Raw genomic sequence first — 24,256 nt, 5'->3', positions numbered from 1 at the left:
TCAAACGAGACCCAAACCGTTACCCAGGGGGCTCGACCCCCGACGGATTAGATCGGAACACTCGAAAGGTTCACTTGGGTTCCACTTGGCCCCATCGGTATTTCCCCTGGCGCCTAGGGTAAGGGGTAACGGTGTCGATGAGGCGTGCAGCAAAACAAGTGTTAGGATGTGAGACGCCGACTGATATTTGAAATGTGATACGACATGTATCGATGCACGTTTCTAGTTTTGCGTATTTTCGGAGCCCTAACGCCCAAGCTCATTGGTTCTCAACCGGGGTGCCGCGGCACTTTCTGGTGCCATTTTTAACGCTCAAGGGTGCCGAGAGATATTTCAAATTCTTTAGGATTCCAATTATTGCTCTATTGGCAAGCTTCTTGATACAATTTTTTCTGTACGATAAATAACAAAAAAAAAAAGATTTTTTCAACCTTGTTAATGTGCTGTTATTATCTCGTTTATTGTAACGTTGCAGTTAACTATACTCAGCAAAACATACGAGTTGCCGCGAATTATTTATAATTTCTGTAGGGTGCCGCAAGCCAATAAAAGTTGCTTATTCAGGCAGTTTATTTTGCTAATCGTAAACACACCATACTTCTATGTGGGTTGGTATATTTTTTACCGTGTTGCTTTTTTTTTAACTTTTTTTGTTAGTTTTGGATGTTGAGTGATTTGTGGATTTTAACATCTGTATGCTATCATAATATTGACTCGTTTGCTTCGGTGTTTTTTAAGTATTCGGGTGGTCTCAAAAACTGATTTACATGGTTATTTTGTAACGATTTCATTTTTCAAAATGATTTTACGCTTTTTAGGCAAATGCAAAAAAATTATCGTGGACTGGACGCAAGGCAATTATTTTTTGGTAGTTAAATCGAACTTTTTTGGCAAACTCACAGATTTTGACTATTTCAAATTAGTAACAATACGCTTTTCATAACGAAGCCAAAATAAATGCGAAAATATATTTAAAATATTACAAATGTTTCTAATAGCAAAATTAAATGTGTTCTGTTCGGGATGTGATATTTATTCGTACGCCCTTGAACAACCCTTTTAACATTTGCCTAGCGTTAACAACCCTTTGTAGGGGATTTATATCTACACATTTCACCAGAACTATTAACTATTATGACGTCAGTATTGGGCATAGTATTGTTGGAACGTTCCAACAATGGTAATTGAATTTTGTGTGAGATTTGATATTTGTTCTACGCCTTACGAGTATATATTTAACTACGTGGCTTTCACACACCGGTTACGCCCTACATAACCACAAATATGATACATAAACTATAGCTGACATATGTCGTATACATGTTTTTGTATTCCGATAACGATATCCGGTATTTTGGTGAAAAGTACGACCGGTTGATACGATACCAAATCGCCTTTAGTTCGGCGAATTACGAAAAATTATTCGTATTGAAATGACAATAATAATGTTTTAATGGTTATTAGGCCAAATTTGTATTATTAATGCAAAATTTTCCCGAAGTTTATAAGGTATTAAAATGTAAGGCTAAGCAAGAACCGTAGCTAAGAGTAGTAATTAAGTATCGCGCTAGCACCGATACTAAACCCTGATATCAGGTAAAGGCTCCGATCCGATATTATCAGACATACGTACAGTAGCTTAAATGCCCCAGTTAAGGAGCGGGTTGTACTACAGATTAGGAATGTCGATAATATCGGTTTGGAGCCGATACCCGATAACAAGTGGTGGTTCTCGTCCGATACTACAGTGGTATCGGTGTGCCGATCCTTCAACAAATTAATATAAAAAATAGTAATGGGTTAAAGAGTAAATTTTCAACAATAATAGGCTAACAACTGGATGCATCTAACATTTAAATGCCGAAGCGGCATTTCGTCAAATAACCTGGAAAAATTACTAAAATTTTAATTTCATGTATTTAGCTGTAGGTGGAGAGTAGTAACGTAATTTTTTAACGGTCTAATCGCGATACTTTCATCCGAAATATCGGGTATGGTACAGAAATATAATGTTTGGTGACAGACATCCTCATTACAGAAATATTTGCCGAAACGTTGGTAAAACTATTGACGAAACGTTGCTAAAGAATTATAATTACCAGAAGAGCTGTTTTTTGATTAATATTACTATGTCTTAACAGTTTAGATATATCCCTATTACAGATTTCAAATTTGTTTAAAAATTCGCAAAAAGGATATGGGTTAGCAACCATCCTTAAGCACCAGATCCGGGGCGGCGAGGTCTGCTTGAGAGCGAAGAAAACGACGGGATAGAGACCGGGAAAAAGTGGCTCCTCCTCTTCCCCAGAGTCCGTGTCCTCGGAGTCGATCCTCAAAGTTCGCGTTGCGTCCGCAAATTCCGCTTCTTCTCCGCCAAAGTCTGACTGGAAGGCTACAGATTTGGGGGGACCTATTACGGACGCCATTCTCCTGCCTTTTCTGCACGGTGTCGTGGTCAGTTGGACTCGTGGTCCGCTTAGGACATGGTCTTCCAGCAGGGGTGTCTCGTAGGGACTCTTACGTCGCAGAGCGGGGCGCGGCGACCTGTAGATTGGACGGTGAAGAGATGACACAGATCATATCACAGCGTCACAAGCCTACTGCTCTAAAGGTCTACGGTTTTTAGGACAAGTACCTTGTAAAATAAACAGCAAGAAATATGTTAACTGGTGCACGGCGTCACGCCTCTCCTTCTCTAAAGGTCTACGGTTTTGACAAAGTATCTTGTAAAAAGACCAGTACCTTTGTAAAATAAACGGCAACAAACATGTTAAATGGAACTACCCTGGCACAGAGCAAAGAGCTGAAAAACACCAGCTATGACGCCAATGCTTGCTACATTATGTTAGTACAAGCAACTTCACATAAAAACCAGGGGTGGTAAAAAGCGACTTCGAAACTTCGAAAGCTTAATGGTGAAGAGCTTACAAATCACGTCGTCACGAGCCTACTACTCTAAGGTCTACAGTTTTCAAGACAAGCACCTTGTAAGATAAAACGGCATAAAATATGTTAAATGATGCAGCCACGCTGAAATCTTTTAGGCGACTTTTAATTGGACAGTGTAGATCTCACACAGATTATATCCTGAGTTACGCATCTACTGCTCTAAAAGTCTACGGTCTTTAAGACAAGTACCTTGTAAAATGAAACGGCAAAATACATGTTGAATGTGCAACTACAACGGCACCATCGCTCAGTGACTGAATCTGTCGATCAGTGATGCAAGTAAGGTAGCCTAGAAAAACAACTAACCGGTGGTGAGGTTCGAACTCAGCACGACTTTCGGCCATACCGGGACAACGCGGGACGTATTACCAACATGCGGTTCTTTCATCAGAAAATTACACCAAGTTACACCAACAACTATTATCTTGTCATACCAGCGCTATCTATGTGCAGCAATATTTCTCAACTTCGCGGTGACCTAAACATTGGGCGGGAATATCACAGCGAAGTCTCAATTCTTTTCATTGAACTTTTTCAGGCTGAAAGTGAACCAAATACAAATAGGATAATGGCATAAATAAATGCGACCTAATTTAACACGAGCCACATTTATGTATCGTTTCCACAACGTTCTGCTTGTTGCCAATTTTAATAACTTATGTCTTAAGAAACTACTGCAGTAGGCGACACAACAAAAAATAGAAACAACAAAATCAAGCTATTGGTGCAAATTATTCTATTAACCACCTTTATCTATTCGTACTAGCGCTGTCCATAAAGAGCAATCATAATAGAAGTATTTTCTATTACAATACACCTGGACTAAACTGAGTAACCGTACAGGCACAAATCATGTTCAAACCCGAACGCTTGTTTTAAGCGACTGGCTAAAAACACAGGTGACGACATTTAAACGCGACTACAAAACCGCAGACGTAGACAAAACGTCACAACAAGGCTTTGCGTTTTTTCCCCGCCGCCACTTTTAAATCCGCACACTGAAAGCCAGATTTGTGGCCGATTTCGAAAGCTTCCGTGTAAAAAGGCTTTCAAACGATTTCTAAGTAATTTTGGAACAGAAATAGATCAAACGTTTATGTGGTTTCATTTGGAAAATTGTGGAATTTTTAGGTTTTCTGTAACAATGTAGGAAGCTTTATTAATTACCGCGTTTTAATGCCATTTAGATATGTTCTTATTTCAACAACGTTTTGAGAAGTTTTTATTGCAACTAGCCAACATTTAAAAGCACATAGCAAGTATCTCAGTTTTGTTTTTACTTTCTTAACAAATATTATAAGCTTTGTACTATAGTTGTCGGAAGCGCACTTTTCTCCACAGTTTACGAAGGAAACTTTCATTTTTTCTTTTTTGACTGTATTTATTAAACAAAATATTTTGTTGCAAACTGGCTACTCTAATTAACAGTTCCAAACCAAAGAAGTATTTTTCAATTTAAAGCAGGATACTTGCCAAACCTGCTTTTAACTGAGCATTTTGCCAAACAGAACTTAATATCAATGCTTTTAAACGAACGTTGGTCACGGCGACCAATCTACTTATTTTTTTTTTTTTGCTTAAATCTAATAATATGAGCCATGTATTTGTCTTGCTTCTGCAACCTCCTAAAAGCAATTCTGTCTTGCCCTAGAAAACTCAATAAATCTAATTATGTGAAATGTTTCTAATAAAAAATGGACAGTGGCTATTTGACCGGATCGATCTTTTACGCTTGCACCAATACGTGATTATTTATTGATTTAAGGGTTAGGATTGAGGTTAGCGTTTGAGTGGTGGTAGTACTAGATCTAATTTTCCGAGTTGTGCATATTTTCAATGTTTTTTCTGAAATTGATTTAAACTATATACTTTGTTAGCCGGGTAAATAGCCTCAACAGGAGCCGATGGACTATTTAACCGGATGGCTCTTTTACACTTGCACCCATTAGTGATTATATGTCGATAGAAACTACTTTCGTGTTCGGGTTAATAGCCTCTAATAAAAAAAAGCACATTTAAATTTTACAGGCCAAATATGACTAAACAATACATTTTTGATAAAAGTTCTGATAGCTGGCTAATTTGAGCTCTTTTGAATAATGTGTAAAATTCTGATCGATATCTTGTTTACTTTCGAAGATATTACACGGTGAAATACAAGTGCTATGGATAACACCATAGCACAACTTGTGCTCTGAATCATCACTGATTTACATGCTGCTCAAAGTGCCTATTTTAATCCCTCACCTCACCACAGCTGGCTCGATGCGGCGGCAAAATACCGGGAAGCGACCCAACGCGTTTCATTAAAGAGCGCGCGCAGCTTATTATATCGATTCGTGTCGCGGTCGCCTTTCCAGCGATTTAAATTCACGCGGCGGCCAAAAATCGAGCCGAACCTTAGCGGGGCGAACAGCGTTGAATTTAACCCGAGTCGGAAAAACGCAGTTAATCCGCTGCGGCCGAATAGGATAGCCAGGTTTCTGTCGGAACATTTACGCGGTGCGTCAATCAATGAAGGTACTTTAAGCCTTCAACAAAACGTGTTTTAAGTAGAATGTCTGATACTGCGTATTTTATTCCATTACTCGATATATAGCAGGGGGAGGGATGTTCTCATCTGATATCTATTACGTCATAACCGGTGTTTTTTTAACGGTGTTTTGAGGGCCATAAACTGTTTTTTTTTTCTACAACCATTTCTCAAAGTACGGCCACTTTCACAACGCTTTAAGTATTACAGAGTGGAGATTTCCACGCTTTAAATCTCATGATATTGGTTGTCGATTCCACGCTTTTAGACGTTTTATTTTCATCGATCTCTTCAAAGCTTTCAATTTCCTTACAAAACCAACCTGTAACTCTCCTTTTTTGAACTGGTGTCGACAATTATTTTTCGAATTGCTTACTGTTATGTGCGCAGTTCGGTGTATATATACCGTTGTAAGTTTGCAAATACATTGCCTACGTTTTCTATGATTGTTTTTATGATCAAGCCGACAAAAACTCTGAATGTATTTGTGCGTTAAATCCTGAAAACTCTCAGCTCATAAAGTTAAGTGGGCTGGCCTTTAGCCCAACCTGTCGCTTCTTGATAGGTGCTATTTTTTATTCTCGTCCGCCTTTCTATTTTGTTGTTTAAGTTTAATAAAACAAAGTGAAATATTGTTTGTGACCGATTGACGGAAAACGTTTGCTAAATGAAAGTTATATCCGAAAAGGGTGATGGCCACTTTATTCCGGGAAAATATTAGCATAACAATTTATCCTACTAGTGACATGCGACGAATAGCAAATCTTTTTACACTCAAATAAAAGCATTTTTCCGATTTTAAATACTAAGAAAACTGCGCGATAAATTCGGTTTCGAAATTTTACAGAAAGTGTCTGCAAAACGAAGTTTACACAACGCTCGCGGTGATAGTAAAGTCGCAATTGTCGCTATGCTTTGTATGCCGACGGAAACCGTAAAGTAACATTCCGCTGGTGGTGACTGTTAAAAGATTTAAGAATGGTCGCATATCTTTGGAATTGGAGCGCGAAATTTAACTAATTCCTATTATATACTAACTAATCCATATAGAGTTTTAGACAAACCCATGTGAGCTTTGGAATCTGATTACCATAAGCCTGATACAAGCATACTTTTGAAACCAGGCACTGTTAAAACGATAAAATAGTGACACAAACATAAACTTTTACAACAAATTTTGGTGGTTTGTCCGGCGCAACTTTTCGCTGATACTTCGCAAAATTATTACATTAAAACAGGGTTATATTCAAAGCATATCTTTTAAAGCATTTTTAGACGGTTTAAATCAGTGTTTCCTAAACTTTTATCGCGGCGAAGCTTTTCTTCGTATTGCTTTTGCGATTTTCGTGAATTTTGGGAAATATTTTGCACAGAAACCAGTCTCAATAAACTAACCATGTGAACTACTGCAGTCGGCGACACAATGAAATCAAACAGCGACCCATAGCTTAAAGAACACTGGTTTAAAGGAGCGGCCGAGTCAACCTAGTTTATGTTTTTAATAAACCTTAGGGGATAAAATAATTTACCGCATTTTTTTCCACTACAAGTGCTAAGGTTGACAATGTAGGCCACATGTGGCCAAGTACCGCTGATTTGCTCGACTGCCTAAAGAGGCAAACATAAAATAAATTTCCGGCCATTTTTGGTCAATACAAGCCGACAGTCACGGGTAATTTTAAGTTCTGTGAACAAGTGTGGTAAAAAGTCGCGGCTGTGACATTCAAACAAAAACAAGCATTGTGATGGAAGAATGCGATTAATCGATAGAAATCATGATTTTGATCATCCCAAGCTGTCTGGCGCGTCACAAAACGTCACCGTTATCTATATAACCTTGATTCACCTGTTTCCTTGACATTATATCTGACTTTTTTAACTGAAATTTTAGATAGCGTCAAAACTACAGCTTTGAACAAATTTAATGCGATTCTTTAAAACGTATCATGTCTATTGGATTTTACAGTTTAAACTCAAATTTGCGCTGGTCTAGAATCTTACCACAACGAACATTTTGGGTTTGGGTAGGTTAATCAATATTATTAAATAATAATACTTGACCCACCTTCACCCAAACACTAACCGACACCCTAACCCAAATATTGTACGTTGCTTTAATGATTGTTTCAATGCTATGGATTCTAGACCAGTGCCTTGGTGTTTCTGAACAATTATATTTTTGTATCACAAAGCAACTGTAACTTGCCTCAAAATGGCAAAATATGCTCCTTGATAACTGTTGAATTTGCCACAAAAACTAGTACAATCCGCAATGCTTCAAGTACCATCAAACCTGCCCAGCAAACAGCACGCGTCTATTACGTCACAGAAGGGCCGATTGTGACGGCACAGCGTGGCCTACTTTCCAACTGACACGTGGTTTATGTGCTAAACTGGCAAGTAACAGCAAAATACCGACTGAAACGGCAATCGACCGGTAGAAAAAAGCAACGGAGCAGAAAGCGTGGTTAAAAAACGGTCGGCCTTCGAGCAATGTCTTTCAAAATGCCCCCGAGCAGAAAAACGCATAAGGTCAGCTTACATTCAGGCCTAATTTTGCGCGTCCAACTGCAAATTGATATCCTTGAAAATCAGAACAGCTGGTTACAGTACTAACTACGGTACGCCTTGTCTATGACTGGACCTCATGCCTTAAACAAGGGACTCTCAAAGTTATGACTTTGCGACAACCTTGGGGAAGTTTACTGTTTTTTCGACGCACCTCGTTAAAGAAATTTGACAAATTTATTTATTTGTTGCTGTCAGACACAAAATTAAAAAACTGCGCATTGTATATTAAAGAAAATTCACTGAAATCTATATGACATTAAGCATGTTAAAAGTCGAATAGATACTAACGACACAGCTTAAGAACCGCCGCCCTAAGCTATTCTTCGCTGCTGATTCGGGCAAATTGCTCTGGATTAAATACGGTCCTGACTTTTTCCAGTAACGCCCTAGTATGACCTTTTGCGAGTAAGACTAGGAATTGCGTTATATACAGGAAGGCGGTAGTGGTTCTCGTTTTGTGGGAACTCAATTACGAAATCACTCCGTAACATAAGAGTGCCTCAGGTTACTAATTTTAGCTGTTATTTACAAAATGGCCTCTCTGCAAACTTTAGTCGGGTACATAGTTAGTTGACTTAAGCTTAAATGCAAATTAACTGGTTATAATCGTAGAAAATTAAACATTATGAAAGATACGATAAAAGCGGGTTTATACATTGCTCGTTGATGATTGGGAAACCAAACCTTATTGTAAGACTGCATTTTTAGCAAATGATAAAGGTTGTCAATTTTTAAACATCTTCAAGACCTCAAGCTGCGAAATTAAAGGGTTTTACTTGTTCACATAAAATAAACAAGGCTAGGGTTTGTTCTTAAATGGTGTGCGACGCTCCGGAAACATGAACTGAAAAGAATTTAGCGACATGGTCATTTACAAGCTAAAGAAGCTGACTTCTTGAAATAAAATTGTTTTTTCGGCACTATGGTGTGAATGACGCCAATAAATGACATTTAGAGTCTGGATCTGTTTACAAGTTGATCGGATTAACCTTATTAAAGTATATACGTTAATCCAACTTTACTCCAGCTTTATTTGGACTGTACTTTGCCCTTTTTGAATAAGTCGCAGATAAACGTAGCATTTTGTAAACGTTTCGCATAAATCTTAAGATACTGGCTAGGGGTTGTAGTTAGACGTAGAAAATGAATATACTGGCCCATACAGATTAAGGTAGTGTGTTAGAACGTTTCTAATACTTCTTCATTCATTTTTAACATGATGATGTTACTTTTCTGTGAGCTGTGACATTAATTCTACGTATAGCATTAGCTTAAGATTAAATCAAATCGTTCATGAAAAGTTACTCCTGTATTAGATTAGAAATATTCATTCTACATTTATCAGTAATACCGCTACGAGAAAGCTAAGTTTCTTCTATGTCTTCCCTGTTATTTCCTGACCACCTGGAAAACCATGCAAAAAAAATCGATGCTAGCTGGGCAGCTGACAAAGACTTGCTTATTAAGATCGCGCCGGCAACTATAAGTCTTTCATCGCGCCAATTGGGGCAAGTCAGCATATCTGCACGACTGAACGACAACGTACTTGTCCACAAAACAGGCCACTGGAATAAGTGCAAAGTTTACACCAATGAATCCCAGCCAGGGCCGTGATTTCGTCAGTGTGTACAAAGTCCCCTATGGGCACCAATTTTCAGAGTCTAATACTGATTTCACATAGTTTTTGAGCACATAAAAACAATTTTTGTGTTAATGAAAGGTTGCCAGCCAGGACCGTATCTTCGTCAATGTGTAGCCCTGAGTGCAACGTTTGCTATGGGCGCCAATTTTCTAAACCTAATGCTGAATAGTGATATATATTTTTTCATCGCACAAAGACAATGTTCCTGCTATTTGAAAGGTTGCAGAAAACTGATTTTTATTGTAACAGATATCAAAAATATTAAATTGCCACTAAAAAAGGTGCTAAGCTCAGTATTAACATATATGTTACACAAGTGCAAAAGTATGCTACACGGGCTCTTACAGAAAAATTAACAATATTAACAAATAAATTTATGACTAAATCTAGCAAGGCGGGACTCTTTTATGCCCTGTTCTTAACGCTTTCTGTTCGCGCACAACCTAATCGCTTTTTACTATTGTTGCACCTGTTTTTTTCACTATTTTGCTTCATATTACCTGCGTTTATAAAGCCAAAAAATAAAGTAAAAAGCCTCGCTCCGCGCGCTAGACTAAGCTTGTAAAATATAGCTTCATTCAGCATGGGAAAGTGAGTATAACTTAATATTTGTTCCTAAATTCCGCATAGCACCTAAAAACCGCTCGCGAAACACCCGAAGAAGGCCTTTGCCTTTCGCCCTAGTTATATGAACACCGAATGTAGTGAACCACTGGTTAACACGACGCGAAAAAATATCGCCTTCTTTTTTCGATCTCTCTCTAGTCGCGTTGTGCCAGAAGGCACTTGACATTGCCCGCTAACCCGTAATGATCCGTCGCGGTCGTAGCCTTTCGTGGTAAAGTTATCCGTTTCCGTCGCCAAATTACGACTCTTGCTATTCCTGTGAGCACACAAGTTGGAATTATGCGCTCTGCCCCAAAACGACCTGTGCGACCTGAGTTTAAACGCTCCCCTCTAGAATGTGTGGAGATATTTTCAAAGGCGACTCGCTATGCCGCAGCAGAAAAAACGCCCAGTCAGCCAAAACGTAAAATTGGCTGGTCTTTGGCAAGGGCCTGGAGAAAGGCGTATATATAAATCGCCTTACCATAACTGACTTGAACAACTAGAACGCTGTAGCTTCGAAAACTAGGTTATAAGCAAAATAAAAGCTTTTCAAATTTCCCGAGCTAGATTAGAATTAAAATTACCAAATTGAGGAAAGCTAAATCAAACTAAAATCGCAATTTTTATTGACAATAATGTAAATATTAAACTTGTTTCTTTCAGTTGACTATAGATTAAAGCGTAAGTGGGTAAACACAAGTAAATAACAAATTAGATTGGAACAAGTATAGAAATTCGTATTTATTTGTTTAAATAATCTGCGTATTAAGCAATAGCCAACTATAGACTTAAATATTTTTTTAACTTTTTTGAACGTTCATCGCAACACAGCATACAGTACAACTCCTATTACGCTTTTGTAACATGCAATAAAAGATTATTCCTTTAAAAGCAGAATTAAAAACGGAATCCTGAACCATTACGCCTTTCTGGGCATTATGCAGAATTGATGTTTGCTTTATATCGCAATAAAACATGCGACACGATATTTTCTTTCCCACCAAATAGAGCTCGTGTTAAATCCACATTACACCTGACTTTGTTGCGCTCACTGCTTTACGGAAGTTTGCCCAGTCGCTCGCTCTTGTGAAACTAGTTCTTGTTTACTTTGAAAACACACGCAACTTCGACCGGGCCCTATCTGTTTAATCAGGGGGGCAACAAAATATTCCACAGCGCGCGAACGTGATACATGACTATCGTGTTTCATAAACACTACTCGCGTTTTGGAGAATAATAGCTGGGGATCTACGTTCAGGATATGTTACCTACTCCTGTATTCGATTTTGTGGTGCTTATTCGAAACGTTCAAAAATCTTATATTACGACTTACTACCATCTATATCTAACCATTAGGCTCCAAAGATGTTATACTGATTAAACATCAACTGTTACACACAAGAGTTTTTCTATTTTTCAAAACGTTCACAAAATGCCACCTATACTTTTGATTGGCTTTGATTTTCATTCTACGTTTAGCTACTCATGTTGTTCAGAAACAGTTAATAAAAAACTCATTTTTTCAATTGTGATTGCAATGTAATGTGTAATGAAATGGACATACTGACTGGCAAAAACCAAACAATTAGTAAGCAAAATCGTATTGAGGTTTTGAATGGAGATTGTCATTTTAAATAGGTCATACGCTGTGTGGCAACAAGAATTGTATCCAAACGTATATACTATGGACCACGGTTTAAGGTTAAACATTTTAAACACATATTGACAGAACTCTGTAAACCCAACTTTTTGGTGTGAGGTTAATTGGCATTGACAGGTTTTTCTAGTTCTGACTTTGGTGTTGGGAGAACATTTCGTGTAAATATTTCCATTGGAAATTACCGGTGAAAAAGTTGGCTAGCTTTAAAGAGATTACCTCATGTGCCGTAGTTTGGTGAACCCTATTGTGTTTGACAATCAAACATTTGGTTAAACCTTCTTCTACTTACGTTATTGAGAAACGCGTAGGCGTTTTATGGAGCAAAGTTAAAGAAATATTGCCATTTTGCCAATTAACAGCTTTAGAACGATATTTCGGCCAAAAAGTGAGCAATTTTTTCCGTAAAAAACTTATTCCCTTGCGAAATACAAAATCTTTTTCACACCATACACCCCTATAGCTCATAACCTTGACATTCATGCCAAATGAGTTTTTTTAGTGCTGGCAAAACACGCCAACGGCAACAACACACAATGTTCAAGATAATATCACGAGATTCCGTGGCGCGATTATTTAGATAGGCTACGATTTATAAACACGTCGCCCAAAAGCGAAATATCTCATTCTTGCCCAACCTAAAAAAGCGACAAAGAATTAAGCCAATTTTTTCTACATCACGTTACAAAGGATAAGGAATTATTCGAAACGTTCACAAAATGTTATCTACTTCTGTATGGGCCAGATATATATTCTACGTCCAACTACAACATTCAGTTAATTATCTTAAGGTTTATTTTTAATTTTGGAAAACTGTAATTTTACTTCTAATTTAATTTAAAAAATAGGCTGAAAAACTTCTGCTTGTACAAGTCTGCACCCGAAAAGCTCTAATTTTTAATTGTTAACTATTTAAAAAAAAACAATGAGTATCCCAAGCCTGCATCAGAAAAACACAATTTTACTTTTAAACTAGTTAAAAAAAGCTGAAAATATTCAGGCTCTCCAGGAAAAACTGAAAATCTCTTTTAACTTTAATCTAATTTAAAAAGCTAAAAAACTTCTTGTCATCCAAGTCTGCACCTAGATTCTTCAGTGGCCATGGAGAAAAACGCGACGCACAAACTAGCTATTAAAATTCCGCCACGAAGAGTCAAGGCGGTTTCAGGGACGCGGTATTTTGAATAACGAAACTCCCGTCACTTCTGTGGATTAAATCACAGCCTGACGATTTACCGAGCTATAAAAACGAGATATGGCCTTGATATGAGTTGAATTTTATGGCATGAAATTTTGTCAGTAACTCGTAAAATGTAACCGGTACCGTGCAACAAGTCAGGAACTCAGTTTGCTTATCATGCAATTGAATCTATATATATAGGCTACTTGATTACAAAGTGCTGTTTTGTCGATGTTATTTTGAATGCTTGAAACCTAATTTTACGCTCTATTTGCGATCTGCAGTACACAGTTCGCCAGGAATTGGTACAATTCCCTTTTCTGAAGTATATATATAGATAGAATTAATATTAAAGCCCATATAGAAGCATAGGTAACATTTTGAACGTTTCGAATTTATTCATTTTCAACATGGCCCTAATTGCTTTCATAAGGTTAAAGTATAAGCATTTAAATTGTCATTATGTTAAAAACATGAAAGCAGTCGTAACCTCGATGTGCAAAAAACGGTCGCGAAAAGTTTATAGCAGATGGTGTTAATTGTTTTAGATATTACAAGGTTAATTTATGGGAAAATTTTGTTTTTGTTACAATTTTTCTGAAATTACGAAAAACGACTTATTTGAGAAATAAGCTTTTCACTGAACAAAACAATAGCTACCGATTTTGGATTTTCTGTGCAACCTCCACAACTTATTTACAAGCCAAAGTGACAGCGTGACTAATTTCAGGCCAGAATTTAACACGTGCGAAAACTAACGAGAAAAGTCCATCGCCGACTTGCAAACACAAGGGTAGACATAAAGACCTTTTAAGTGCTTGGCGTTCTTGCTGAGCCGAGATAAAATTCGCCGAAGAATTAAGGAGAAAAGCTACTGATGCGTAAAAATAGCAACTGCGCTGCTATTTTCGGCTGCGTTCTTTCGATAAGAGGTCAAATGGCTCGAAAACCTTTCAAGCGCCATTTAAAAGCAAATTCTTCTTTGAATGCAAATGATTGTAAGTTTTTTATGTTTTTGAACCTTAGGATACAATGTAACGTTGCGATAGAAAAAGCATTTAGGCCAGGGGTGTCCAACAAGCGGCACGTGTGCCAATTGTGGCACGCGACCTAATAAAAAAATGGCACGCCCCCCTAAAATTACTTAATTTGTTATTCAGCCAATTGTCAAAAAATTCCTAACTCTTTATGCATTAAATTGCCATTGTTTAATCACAATATAAAACAATCGCTGCCATCACGACAACCAATAATTACTTCTAATACTATAACATTATATTGTAGTGCAGGCTAGCATTTACATAACTATAAAGTTTGGTGTGAAGAAACAAAAAGCAAAAGTCAGCTCACCGACGGACATTTAGATGCAGTAATGCGCACTCCTAAATACACGTTTTTATTATTTGTAAAAAAACGCTTTTATTATTAGAAAGAATTAGTTACTAAATTTTGGCACGGGAAGAAGTTATAGGATAACATTTTTTGCAATTCACAATTGGTCGAATGATGTATTTAAAGGAGGTAGTGAAGTGATAACGAAAAAAACGTTAAACTTGAGGCCACGCTACGAAAAATGTATATAAACTGTAAAAAGGTATAAAAACCCTAATGGTAAACTTTTTATTGGTAATTTAGTAGTTCATTCAACGTCTATAAGGCATTCTGGATAGAAGTAAGTCAAACTTTTTACAATTTTTGTAAAACGGCGCGCAAAACATCGTTTTGATGAAAAAAGAGGTCAATTTGTCCAACAAATGAATTCCGTGGCTTGTTAAATTGCCGCGAAAGCCCCAAATTGGCAGGCTCTTTATTCCGAGGTTATATACCTGGAACGTGGAACCGGCGTAAGCTTACACATGCCTCCGGTACCAAGAAATGTTATACAACGCTTCATGGTCAATTGTACAACGAGGTTTTCCGCCAAATTTCTGATAAAATGGGCGACCGAGGCGCTTAAAAACATGTTTATTAACTTAAGGGTTGTCTAAACTAGACCACCGTTTTTTTTTTTTGGTTTTTTTGAAACTTGTAAATCGGTAAAAATACAAAAATCCTTAAATATGCTGTTGCTACCTGGCATAGTATATTTAAAATCGGTTCCTCTGGCATATCCCAGTCAGAAATTTTAATGCGGGCCTTACTCGAACTATCATCGGTGTTAGTATGGCCCATTACCAGATTACCACAGAAACCCCATAGATATATCCCAGCTGGGAGACCGGAAAGGTAACATCGGCCCATGTTAGATTTTCTTTGATTTCCCATACATGGCATCCCACGTATGGTTCAAGCGTGAAACTAGCCTGGCCAAATATATTCCTGCTTTACACCAATTTTAAAATAGCAAGCAATCAATATTTATTGTCATTAAATTTCCGCGCACAGAAGCACAATAACAGCACGTACAAAAATATCAAACGGTTATTCAAAAAGAAAAAGTTAAAAACAATTGAAGAAAACGGCTTTAAAGAATAACTTAGGAATGATTAAATATAAACACAAATAGAAAAAAAGAATTATAAACATTGCTGTAATAAAAAAAACATGGATAGAACTTTTGACATCACACGAGTTACAAACCGCAAAATACTAAACAATTAAATCATAAGTTGTGGCCAATTCTTTCAGAGTTTTGACAGTTGATGGAATGCTTAACCAAGAGGTTCGTAAACAATAAATGGCTAAATGTAACTGTTGACAGTATACTCATAAGTAAACACATATTAATGCAATTTATGCCTGAGTTTTATTTTTCATATCCACTTGTAATTGTTTCTTGGTGGTTACAAACACAATATTGAGTGTTGAGTGAGGATATGGAACATCTGTAATAACATAATTAGTGTTAAAGTATGTGTATACATGTATATATACATATATATATCAAAATTATGTGCTAGTAAAACGTTTGAACTAACTATGTTTACAAAAGCAACAAACCAAATAAAGCCTTTTTCTTAATAAAAATAATTCATAAAACATGTAATTATAATTTAAAATTTATGTTAGTCACTTTATTTGAGAAAAAATCCTTAACTTGGCAGTTTATTTTTGTTCTTTGATAGCATTCGTGTAATCTCTGCATCCCTGTGTGGATGTAGCCTGATTAACAAAATAGTGCTTGCAGGAATGCTTGTCTGTAGATGACTTTTTGAAGTGGTGCCATTCAAATTCTAAACAAAAACAGTTAAATGGCCACAATTTATATAAAAATGATGTGCTTGTAGTTGTACCCTCCAAATAATCACACAAAACACATATTTAACAATATAGCACACAGGAAAGTATGGCAAGTGCACACAATTTTTTTTAGTAGACCTAACCTGCACCCCAATTTGCCTATGATTCATAAGTGGGGTGAATTTTAATATTTTTTGCTCTTGTGAGATCTCATCAAAACATGCCATACTTTCCAGACTAGGTTATATTGAACCAAAAAATTCAATAAACACATTTAACACAATATATTATGTATGTAGAGACAATCATTTAAATAAAAATATTTATATAATGATATAAAACAACAAAACTTGGAATAATCCTCACAGTAACAAAAAAATAAACCATACCTTTTTGTACCTTTCATACTTTTTTCTGGCTTTCAATTATAAAGAGTATTCCACTTTCTGAAAATAAATACATGAATACATGAAATATCTAAATAATGTATATTTTTATACAGAAGTAAAATAATTGTTCTTGTGTAAACTGCTTCAATTATAACTTAAAACGAGGTCCTTGTAAGAATTATTTCTTCATTTTATAGGCATAGTAATAGTTTTTAACTTTCATTATGGATACTTAGTATTTTTCTGTTAAAAAATCTTTAAAATCAAGTGGATTAACTCATAATTTAGCTAAAACTCATAAGATGAAACAATATAGTTTTAAGTGGTATTGGGATATTTTCTAGTTAAACATTTTAACATACAAATTTAACATTAAAAAAAACAAAAACAACAGACATTTTGACTTACCATATGGGGATTTGGTTTGAGATGGACTTTACATTTCTTCATCATTTTTTCTGTTCAAAGACAATGTAGCATCGAGCCTACAACCTTCCTTAGCTGCATAGTAAATTTCGTTGTCCACAAGCTACAACTGCACTTAGTTTCATAACATTTTCACGATACGCAAAAACTTAAAAACTTGCGCTGCTTCTTCAATGCATCCGTTTGGTAAAAGAAAACAGTTCACTTTTTGAAAAAGGTCGAACAACCCGCAACAATGGTTGTCATTGTGACGTAACGTTTCCCGCCAACAATTTTAAATTTGTTAACGGTGATTTTAAAAAGTGTTGCTGGTAATTTTAAATTTTATAACGACGAATTTTTTTTTTCAAGATTATAAAACATTTAAATAAATAAAAATATTACACCTGGTAGTGGCCAAGAGCTTACACATAAATGTTACGTTACGCTCGGTCGATTTTTAATGCCGGAGTCTCATTAAGAACAGTTTAGGTATCCAATATGTTTGGTATTATTAGTACAATGACATTTTCACGCTTGATCCATAAAACATGATGAACAAGTAATATTAGATATTCAATTTGTTTAAAGTCATTGATGTGGGCTTAAAAAACATGCAGGAAATACCATTGACCTATCTTCGATTTTTCCGCGGGTTATCATAGAATATCATAGAAACAGTTTACAAAAACCTCAGCAATTTTTCCACTTACAATAAAAAACTACTTTTTTGTCGCTAAAAATCTTTCTACTTTGTTTAAAGTGAATTATTTGAGCTTAAAAACCATGCAAGAAATATCATGGGCTAATCTTCGATTTACCCGTGGGCTATCATAGAATATCATAGAAACAGCTCATAAAAATCTTAGCAATTTTTGAATTTACAACAAAAAACTAACGTTTCTGTATCAAAACATGTACTACACAACATCTTACACTAAATTTCGTTAAGATAAGTTATCTTAATTTTTCTAAGATAGGCCACTGCTAATTCGAACATGCCTAGTTTATCTAAGATAGGCCACTGCTAGTTCGAACATGCCTAGTTTATCTAAGATAGGCCACTGCTAGTTCGAACATGCCTAGTAAGGCCCAGGGATAACTCCAAGATAATTTCTGACTGGGATATTTCTTCAACCAACATTTCGGCTTTACTATACGGCAAGCCTTCGTCAGGGACTAACACACAAAGCCAACAGGGCGCAAAGTGAAATCACACAAACAAAAATCCTTTCACTGATCGGCAAGCAGATTCTCGAAGACATGATTCTTTTTCAAAGAGTTACACGGTTAAACTAGACAAAAAACATAGTTTTAGAATTGCATGTAGCAAATGTCATCATTACTATGCTCAAAAAAACAAATTAATAGAAATCAAAACGTTTAAAGGCATTTTGTCCCAGGCTATTATGTAAAAAATTGCTTTAACGCTAAAAGCTTGGCTACCTCAAGTTGTTAACCTTCTATTTCTTAATAAATTTATCTTTTTACGGTAAAATATAATTGGATGGTAAATAATGGCTGGCATTTCTTTATTAATTTGGTATCGGATCGGCACCGATATAACCCTAGTATCGGACGAGTACCGATACTACCACATGGTACCGGTATCGGCTCCGATCCGACATTATCGGACATCCCCAGTTTTGTATGTCAAAGTTTAAGAATGCATTGTGTTTCAACGAAGCACTGTATGTAAAATGCTCGCGCCCCTAACGTTATGATACCGCCAGTTTGGATATGTCGAAAACTTAGCCGCTTAATACTCTAATACGATTCCCAGCCGGTGGGTTGCGAAGCTATTTCAGGTAAGTCACGAATCATTTCTAAATAATACAGTTTTCTGTAAGATTAGCAAACTATTGCATTACCATTAGGTGACATTTATGCAACAATATCACAAATACGTAACAATTAAATGTGTTTTGTCGCAATATATTTCAGCACGTAAGCCGGTAGCAAAGATGCAGGTTTTATGTAATGTCTTATCTCATTGTGGGTCACACAATAAAACTTGCATTAAAAGTGGATCGCCAACCTAAAAATGGTTGGGACGCAGTTGCGCTAACTTTTTTTTAAATTTTTTTAGGCAAAGTTCTCAGAAATACATAAAAAAATTTTTATATCATCATATCAATTTTGCCTCTTCGGCTAATCGCCGGTGAATTAACACGTTTGATTAATTAGTATTAACACCGAATTAGGATGAAAATAATACTTTCGCCATAAAAATGAAATAAATAAGTCTAATAGAAAATTAGGATATATTAAGTAAACACATTCAGAGATAGATCACCATAGCTGCCATCACCGAAAAACGAAATCAATTTTAAAGGAACAAAAATAAATCAGTTAATACAACTAGGAACCTAACAAGCCAAGTGTTCACCTTGCACTTGAAGACTTATTTACCCGTTGGTCATAAAGCAACTTCCGAGGGGCTAGATCACAGATGTTATTAAACACATATGTTTGTGTGTGTCTTTCATTGCACTTGAAGACTTGTTAACCTTTGATTCTTAGTTGTAATGTTTGTGGGTCGCGTTGAAACAACCTTCAAATCAGGGATTCTTAAACTTTTTTTACTGCGGACCCCTTAATTTTCTTTTACCTCGCGTGAACCACTGTAGACAAAAAAAAATTAAAAATTGACGTCATAAATTGACGTCACAGTACAAATAGACTTCATAAATTTGCTGATTTTGGTCCAAAATTGTGAAAGTGAAATGTGGTCTAATTACATTCAGTGCAAAACCGTTTTATTTTTGATTAAATTGATTTCTTTAATAAATGGATTACTTCTTAAATAAACACTGATATTTCAATTCGACCTTCATGGACCCCCTAAAACTAGTTCACGGACCCACAAGGGGTCCATGGACCCAGGTTTAAATTCTACTTATCGTTACATCGACACATAACGCGAAAACAGCGTTTGAATCAACTATTTCACAAATTCTTTAACTGTTGCTCAACATCTTCCCTATTCAATTTAGTTCTAGGCTACTTACACAAAGTTGCTTGCTTTTTTAACTTTAGTTATACAACACTGCAAATTTCATTCAAATTAAGATACTGATGATGCTTTCAGGAGCAAAATATATTTATCGTATAACATCCAAAGAAACTGATTTTGGGTTTACTAAGTTTCTGTACTTGGTTATTACGACATTGCAAATGTACCTCAAAAGTAGCATTCACAAGTAACCACGCCTAATACTGTTGCCATGGCTGTACAACTCTCATCAGCACGAGTATGATATAATATTATCCGAGCACATAAGTTCGTTAAACATTAACACAATGTAACGCTTTCCTTCCATGAACTAGAACAATGTAAACTTGCATTCAAATTCGAGCGAAACGATTAAAACTACAGCAAACAAACGGTTTTCAAGTTGACCGAGTTCGTGGGACCGCGCGCGCGTTTTGTTTCTCGCTTATGACGTAACAACCGGCATTGTGCGCGATTCGCAACGCCCAAACATCCCTAAACATCGCGCGTCGAAACTCGTCGAAATGTAGCCAAGCAGATCAGCCCCTGGTTCTTTAGCGTCAACCAGCCAGCATTGTGACGTAACAAGGATGCCTTTCATGTCGAAGTCCCTGTTTCGTCACAATCGGAAGGCGGCGCGGTGGTTTTTCAAAAACATAGTTCGGTAGCACACCCTGGATCCGCCTATAGTGCTGGATCAGTTAGGGAAGGAGGTTAACAGTTAGTCTTGGGTTGGGGTTATGGGTTATGCATGGGGTTGGGGTTATGGGTTATGCATGGGGTTAGGGTTAAGGTTTAATATCGGGAGAAGTCTGGGGATTAGATTGGGGTTGGGATTTAAATTGCGGTGAGAAAATAGGTTTAGGGTTGTGGTTGGGGTTAGTGTTAGCTTAACTTTTAGTTGGGTAAAAATAAGGTTTAAGTATGAAATAAATTTGGTTTGGGAGTTGTTACCTTGTCGCTTGATCAACTGTTAAGACATCATGGCTCACGTACACCTTATTGAATTCACCGGACAACTAGCCAAATACCAAGTAAATAAAGGCATTTTTTCGCAAGTGTAACCTACGAAGCAATACGTTCCATTAATTGAATTGGTTTGAATTGCGTTTTAAAAGTTTTAAAAGTTTTTACATACTGCCATCTGATACCTCTATTTAGAAATAAACAAATACGGCCATTTGCAAAGATCGTTAAACATTTTCCACCTTATCGATCGTCGGTTGCTTGGCCTTGACCTTTGCCCTTTATGACGTGTATGACCGGAACGACTTGAGATAATCATCTGATAATCGACCCAGGCTTTCGAGAAATTCTTGTTGATTTTTTTGAACCGGGACAACTGTTATATTCCTTTTGTAACGGAGCAGCCAGCCTGCCAAATGTCATCTTCGCGCCTAAAATGCTGGACTTTTTAGTGCGTTATCCACCCAATTATTAACATTTTAGCACGCGCCTTGTACATTTCAACACACGTTCAAAATTACACAGTCTAGTATGACTTGACTTACTTTCAAAAAAACGAATTTGGCTTGCATTTTTTTACTAGTTATTTAAAAATAATTGACCCTGGAATTTTACAAAAAACTTGAGAAGTCATTGCAAACTGACTTATTTACAACACTGGCGTCTGACGTCTACTACGTTTACGTCACATACGAGACACTATTTCCATATATTGAACTGGGAAATACTTCACAGTGCTTTAAAACCTATCCATACCTTTCAATGTTTTCCTCAATATATCCAATCAATTTGCCTCGTTCCTCATTCAAATCTATAATACGGCTTGCAAGCAATAAATACCCTTTAAGATAATTTCACACCACATTTTATAGCAAAACATACCAGACCATCCAAGAATTCATCCTTCCTAACAATGTACCGCAAACGGTGCACACCATACAATAGGCTTGCAAGCATTTCAAAAAATATGACTTGAAAAAATGTAGCACTACTATATACTAATACCAGACCAGCCCAGAATTTTCTTTACGAAAAAATAAACAATTTAGCACGCGCACGGAATTCTCCTAACGCTTACCAGGTGTCCCAATATTTACCTCGCCCAAAAACTAATCCACCAATCATCGCGCTTCGAGTATGCTTATTTTCCCTAAGGACAGCCCTAAGACCAATCAAGCTATACGAAATTGCACCTCGAAAAACAACAGAGAGATGTTCTCCTATAGGCTATTCAACACAAGACAACCGCGATGAAATGGGTATTGGAACCCACATGGGGGTTAGACGGTGTCATTGGCAACAATGTTGTGCGAGCGGTAATTCGAGATAGTTAAAAGCAAACACTTGCATTGGACCGTGAATTATTCAGACCGGGCGGGCAAGACATGCGCCCTGAATTATTGATGGCCATTCCGGCGCGGGAAATTGCATTCCGACGTCGTGCAATGGTCCCAATGATATTAATTGGCCTGTGGGTGATAAGTAGTAAAAAACGGTGTAAATGAGGGTTGACTCCAGTTTTGACCAAGGCCCAGACGCCAAACACAAATGTCTTTCAGGCCTGGTCAATATGGTTAGATATTTGAAATTAGCTAAGGCGTTTTGTTGTATGGCTATAGTCAGCGTGGGGAAATCTGTCTCTTATTCCAGGTTTTTTGTTTTTAAATTCCACCTAATCTTGCCAAAAAGTATAGTTTAATCATTATTTTAGTAAACTGGACTTATGAACAACTTTTTTTATTGATTTAACGACGATTATGCAGCAGTTATACGACCGAAGAATAATTTTTGTGTCGATTCGTGTAAATATTTCAAAATATTGCGAATATACCTAAGGGCTAAGGCGATTTGTTGTACTGCTATGGTCAGCATGGGGAAATGTTTTGTTTTCCAGTTCTCTAAAAACGCCGTCTTATCGTAGAGAAGTTAATCATTGTTTTAGTGAAAATGACATTTATGAACAACTTCTTTTTATTAATTTAAAGACAATGAGGTGGCAGTCTTACGATTAAAGAATACATTTTGCCGTGACACCATTTACAGCGAGTAACTTCACCATTTAGAAAATAGACCTCCAAACTTTTTTCATAAAAGGCCGATAAGCTGTAAATATTGAAGATCGCGAGCAGGATATAAGCTTTTCTATTAACCTTATTTTACTTGGTTATTATTAGAGGAAGGAAATAAACCAAAAAAAAAATTATCAATATATACAGTAAGCTTCATGAAATATGTCGGTTTGTTCAAAATTTCATCAAAATTTGGGTCAGCTTTGCTTCTTGCAAACATGCCTGTTTATAAAAACATATCAATTCCTTTGTTTAAAAAAATAAGCTCCGGCCCAGATAAATTAAACTGGCGGGTCGTAATTCGGTGACCTGTGAACTAGAACGAGCAACTTCGTGAACAACTCTTTTAGGTCTGAAAGCCAGTCAGTTTTTAAAAAGTGCTGCCGGTTTGATGAACTGGCGGGCCGGATGAGGCCCACAGGCCGTAACCCCTGATTGAGAGCGAGTAACTTTCAAATTGATACTTAGAAATATTTTTCTAGTAATTCATGACCTTAACTCGAACAACCAAATGAAGCCCACATTGTTGTCATGCAATCAATAAGTGTGAGCCATAAAAATTTGGACTATTTCATCAAATAAATATCAATTTAAAAGCCAGTTGTTTTTTAAAGTGTAGTTAACAATTGGGTTCTTTAACCTAAGAATTTTGTGATAGAAAACCAATTGCAGACCTATACGGTGTCCCATATAATACGAAAAACAATGTACTTACCTTGCCGCTGTATTATCCTGACTCATGACTACTGGTGTTTATTCCCCGATAGACAACTTGACATGACTCTTATGAATAATCCAAGAAGGCTGGAATAAACAGTCGGGTAATATTTCCTCGTCCTATCACTCCAAACAATTTTCGTGTATTTTATAAAACAGACCTGTAAGTTGTTTATGAACACCTGCAAATGACATATAAGGATTATTACATAAATTCTCCAAGGGTTATGTGCATAACACTACATTGGTGATGCATTTTTGCCACGGTTGTTAAAAAGCATTTAACGATCAGGCTATGGTAAAAGTACTCCAAAACGGTCCTCAACGGCCCTTTCGGTAAAATAATTCTTAACGATGCGCCGTACCGGTAAAATTTTCATTTTTTTTACCATCT

At 36.6% G+C, this 24,256-nt stretch overlaps 1 protein-coding gene and 1 long non-coding RNA gene across 2 annotated transcripts; both read right to left on the bottom strand.

The window, feature by feature from the left end:
• Positions 1-23,927, bottom strand: LOC146138782 (uncharacterized). Its single transcript, XM_083394681.1, has 3 exons — positions 23,861-23,927; positions 2,162-2,544; positions 1-113 (listed from the first exon to the last, which is right to left on the bottom strand). Exons 1-3 carry the CDS (start codon positions 23,884-23,886, stop codon positions 1-3), a joined length of 522 nt encoding a protein of 173 aa, XP_083250807.1. The 5' UTR covers positions 23,887-23,927.
• On the bottom strand, positions 16,175-17,302 carry LOC146138783 (uncharacterized). Its single transcript, XR_014501456.1, has 3 exons — positions 17,119-17,302; positions 16,711-16,767; positions 16,175-16,314 (listed from the first exon to the last, which is right to left on the bottom strand). It is a non-coding gene; the product is annotated as an uncharacterized LOC146138783 (long non-coding RNA).
• Positions 23,928-24,256: the final 329 nt, after the last annotated feature.

This window comes from Ascidiella aspersa, chromosome 7 (assembly GCF_963924565.1).
Source record: "Ascidiella aspersa chromosome 7, kaAscAspe10.2, whole genome shotgun sequence".
In the NCBI taxonomy this organism is placed as follows: domain Eukaryota; kingdom Metazoa; phylum Chordata; class Ascidiacea; order Phlebobranchia; family Ascidiidae; genus Ascidiella; species Ascidiella aspersa.
This window is presented reverse-complemented; position numbering and strand designations above follow the sequence as displayed.

Coding starts and splice junctions, on each gene's coding strand:
- LOC146138782 (XM_083394681.1), bottom strand. CDS start 23,886: ATGAGTCAGGATAATACAGCGGCAAG. Junction 2,545..23,860: donor CAGGATAATACAGCGGCAAG/GTAAGTACATTG, acceptor TCCAATCTACAG/GTCGCCGCGCCCCGCTCTGC. Junction 114..2,161: donor TTTAAACAAATTTGAAATCT/GTAATAGGGATA, acceptor CCCTTACCCTAG/GCGCCAGGGGAAATACCGAT.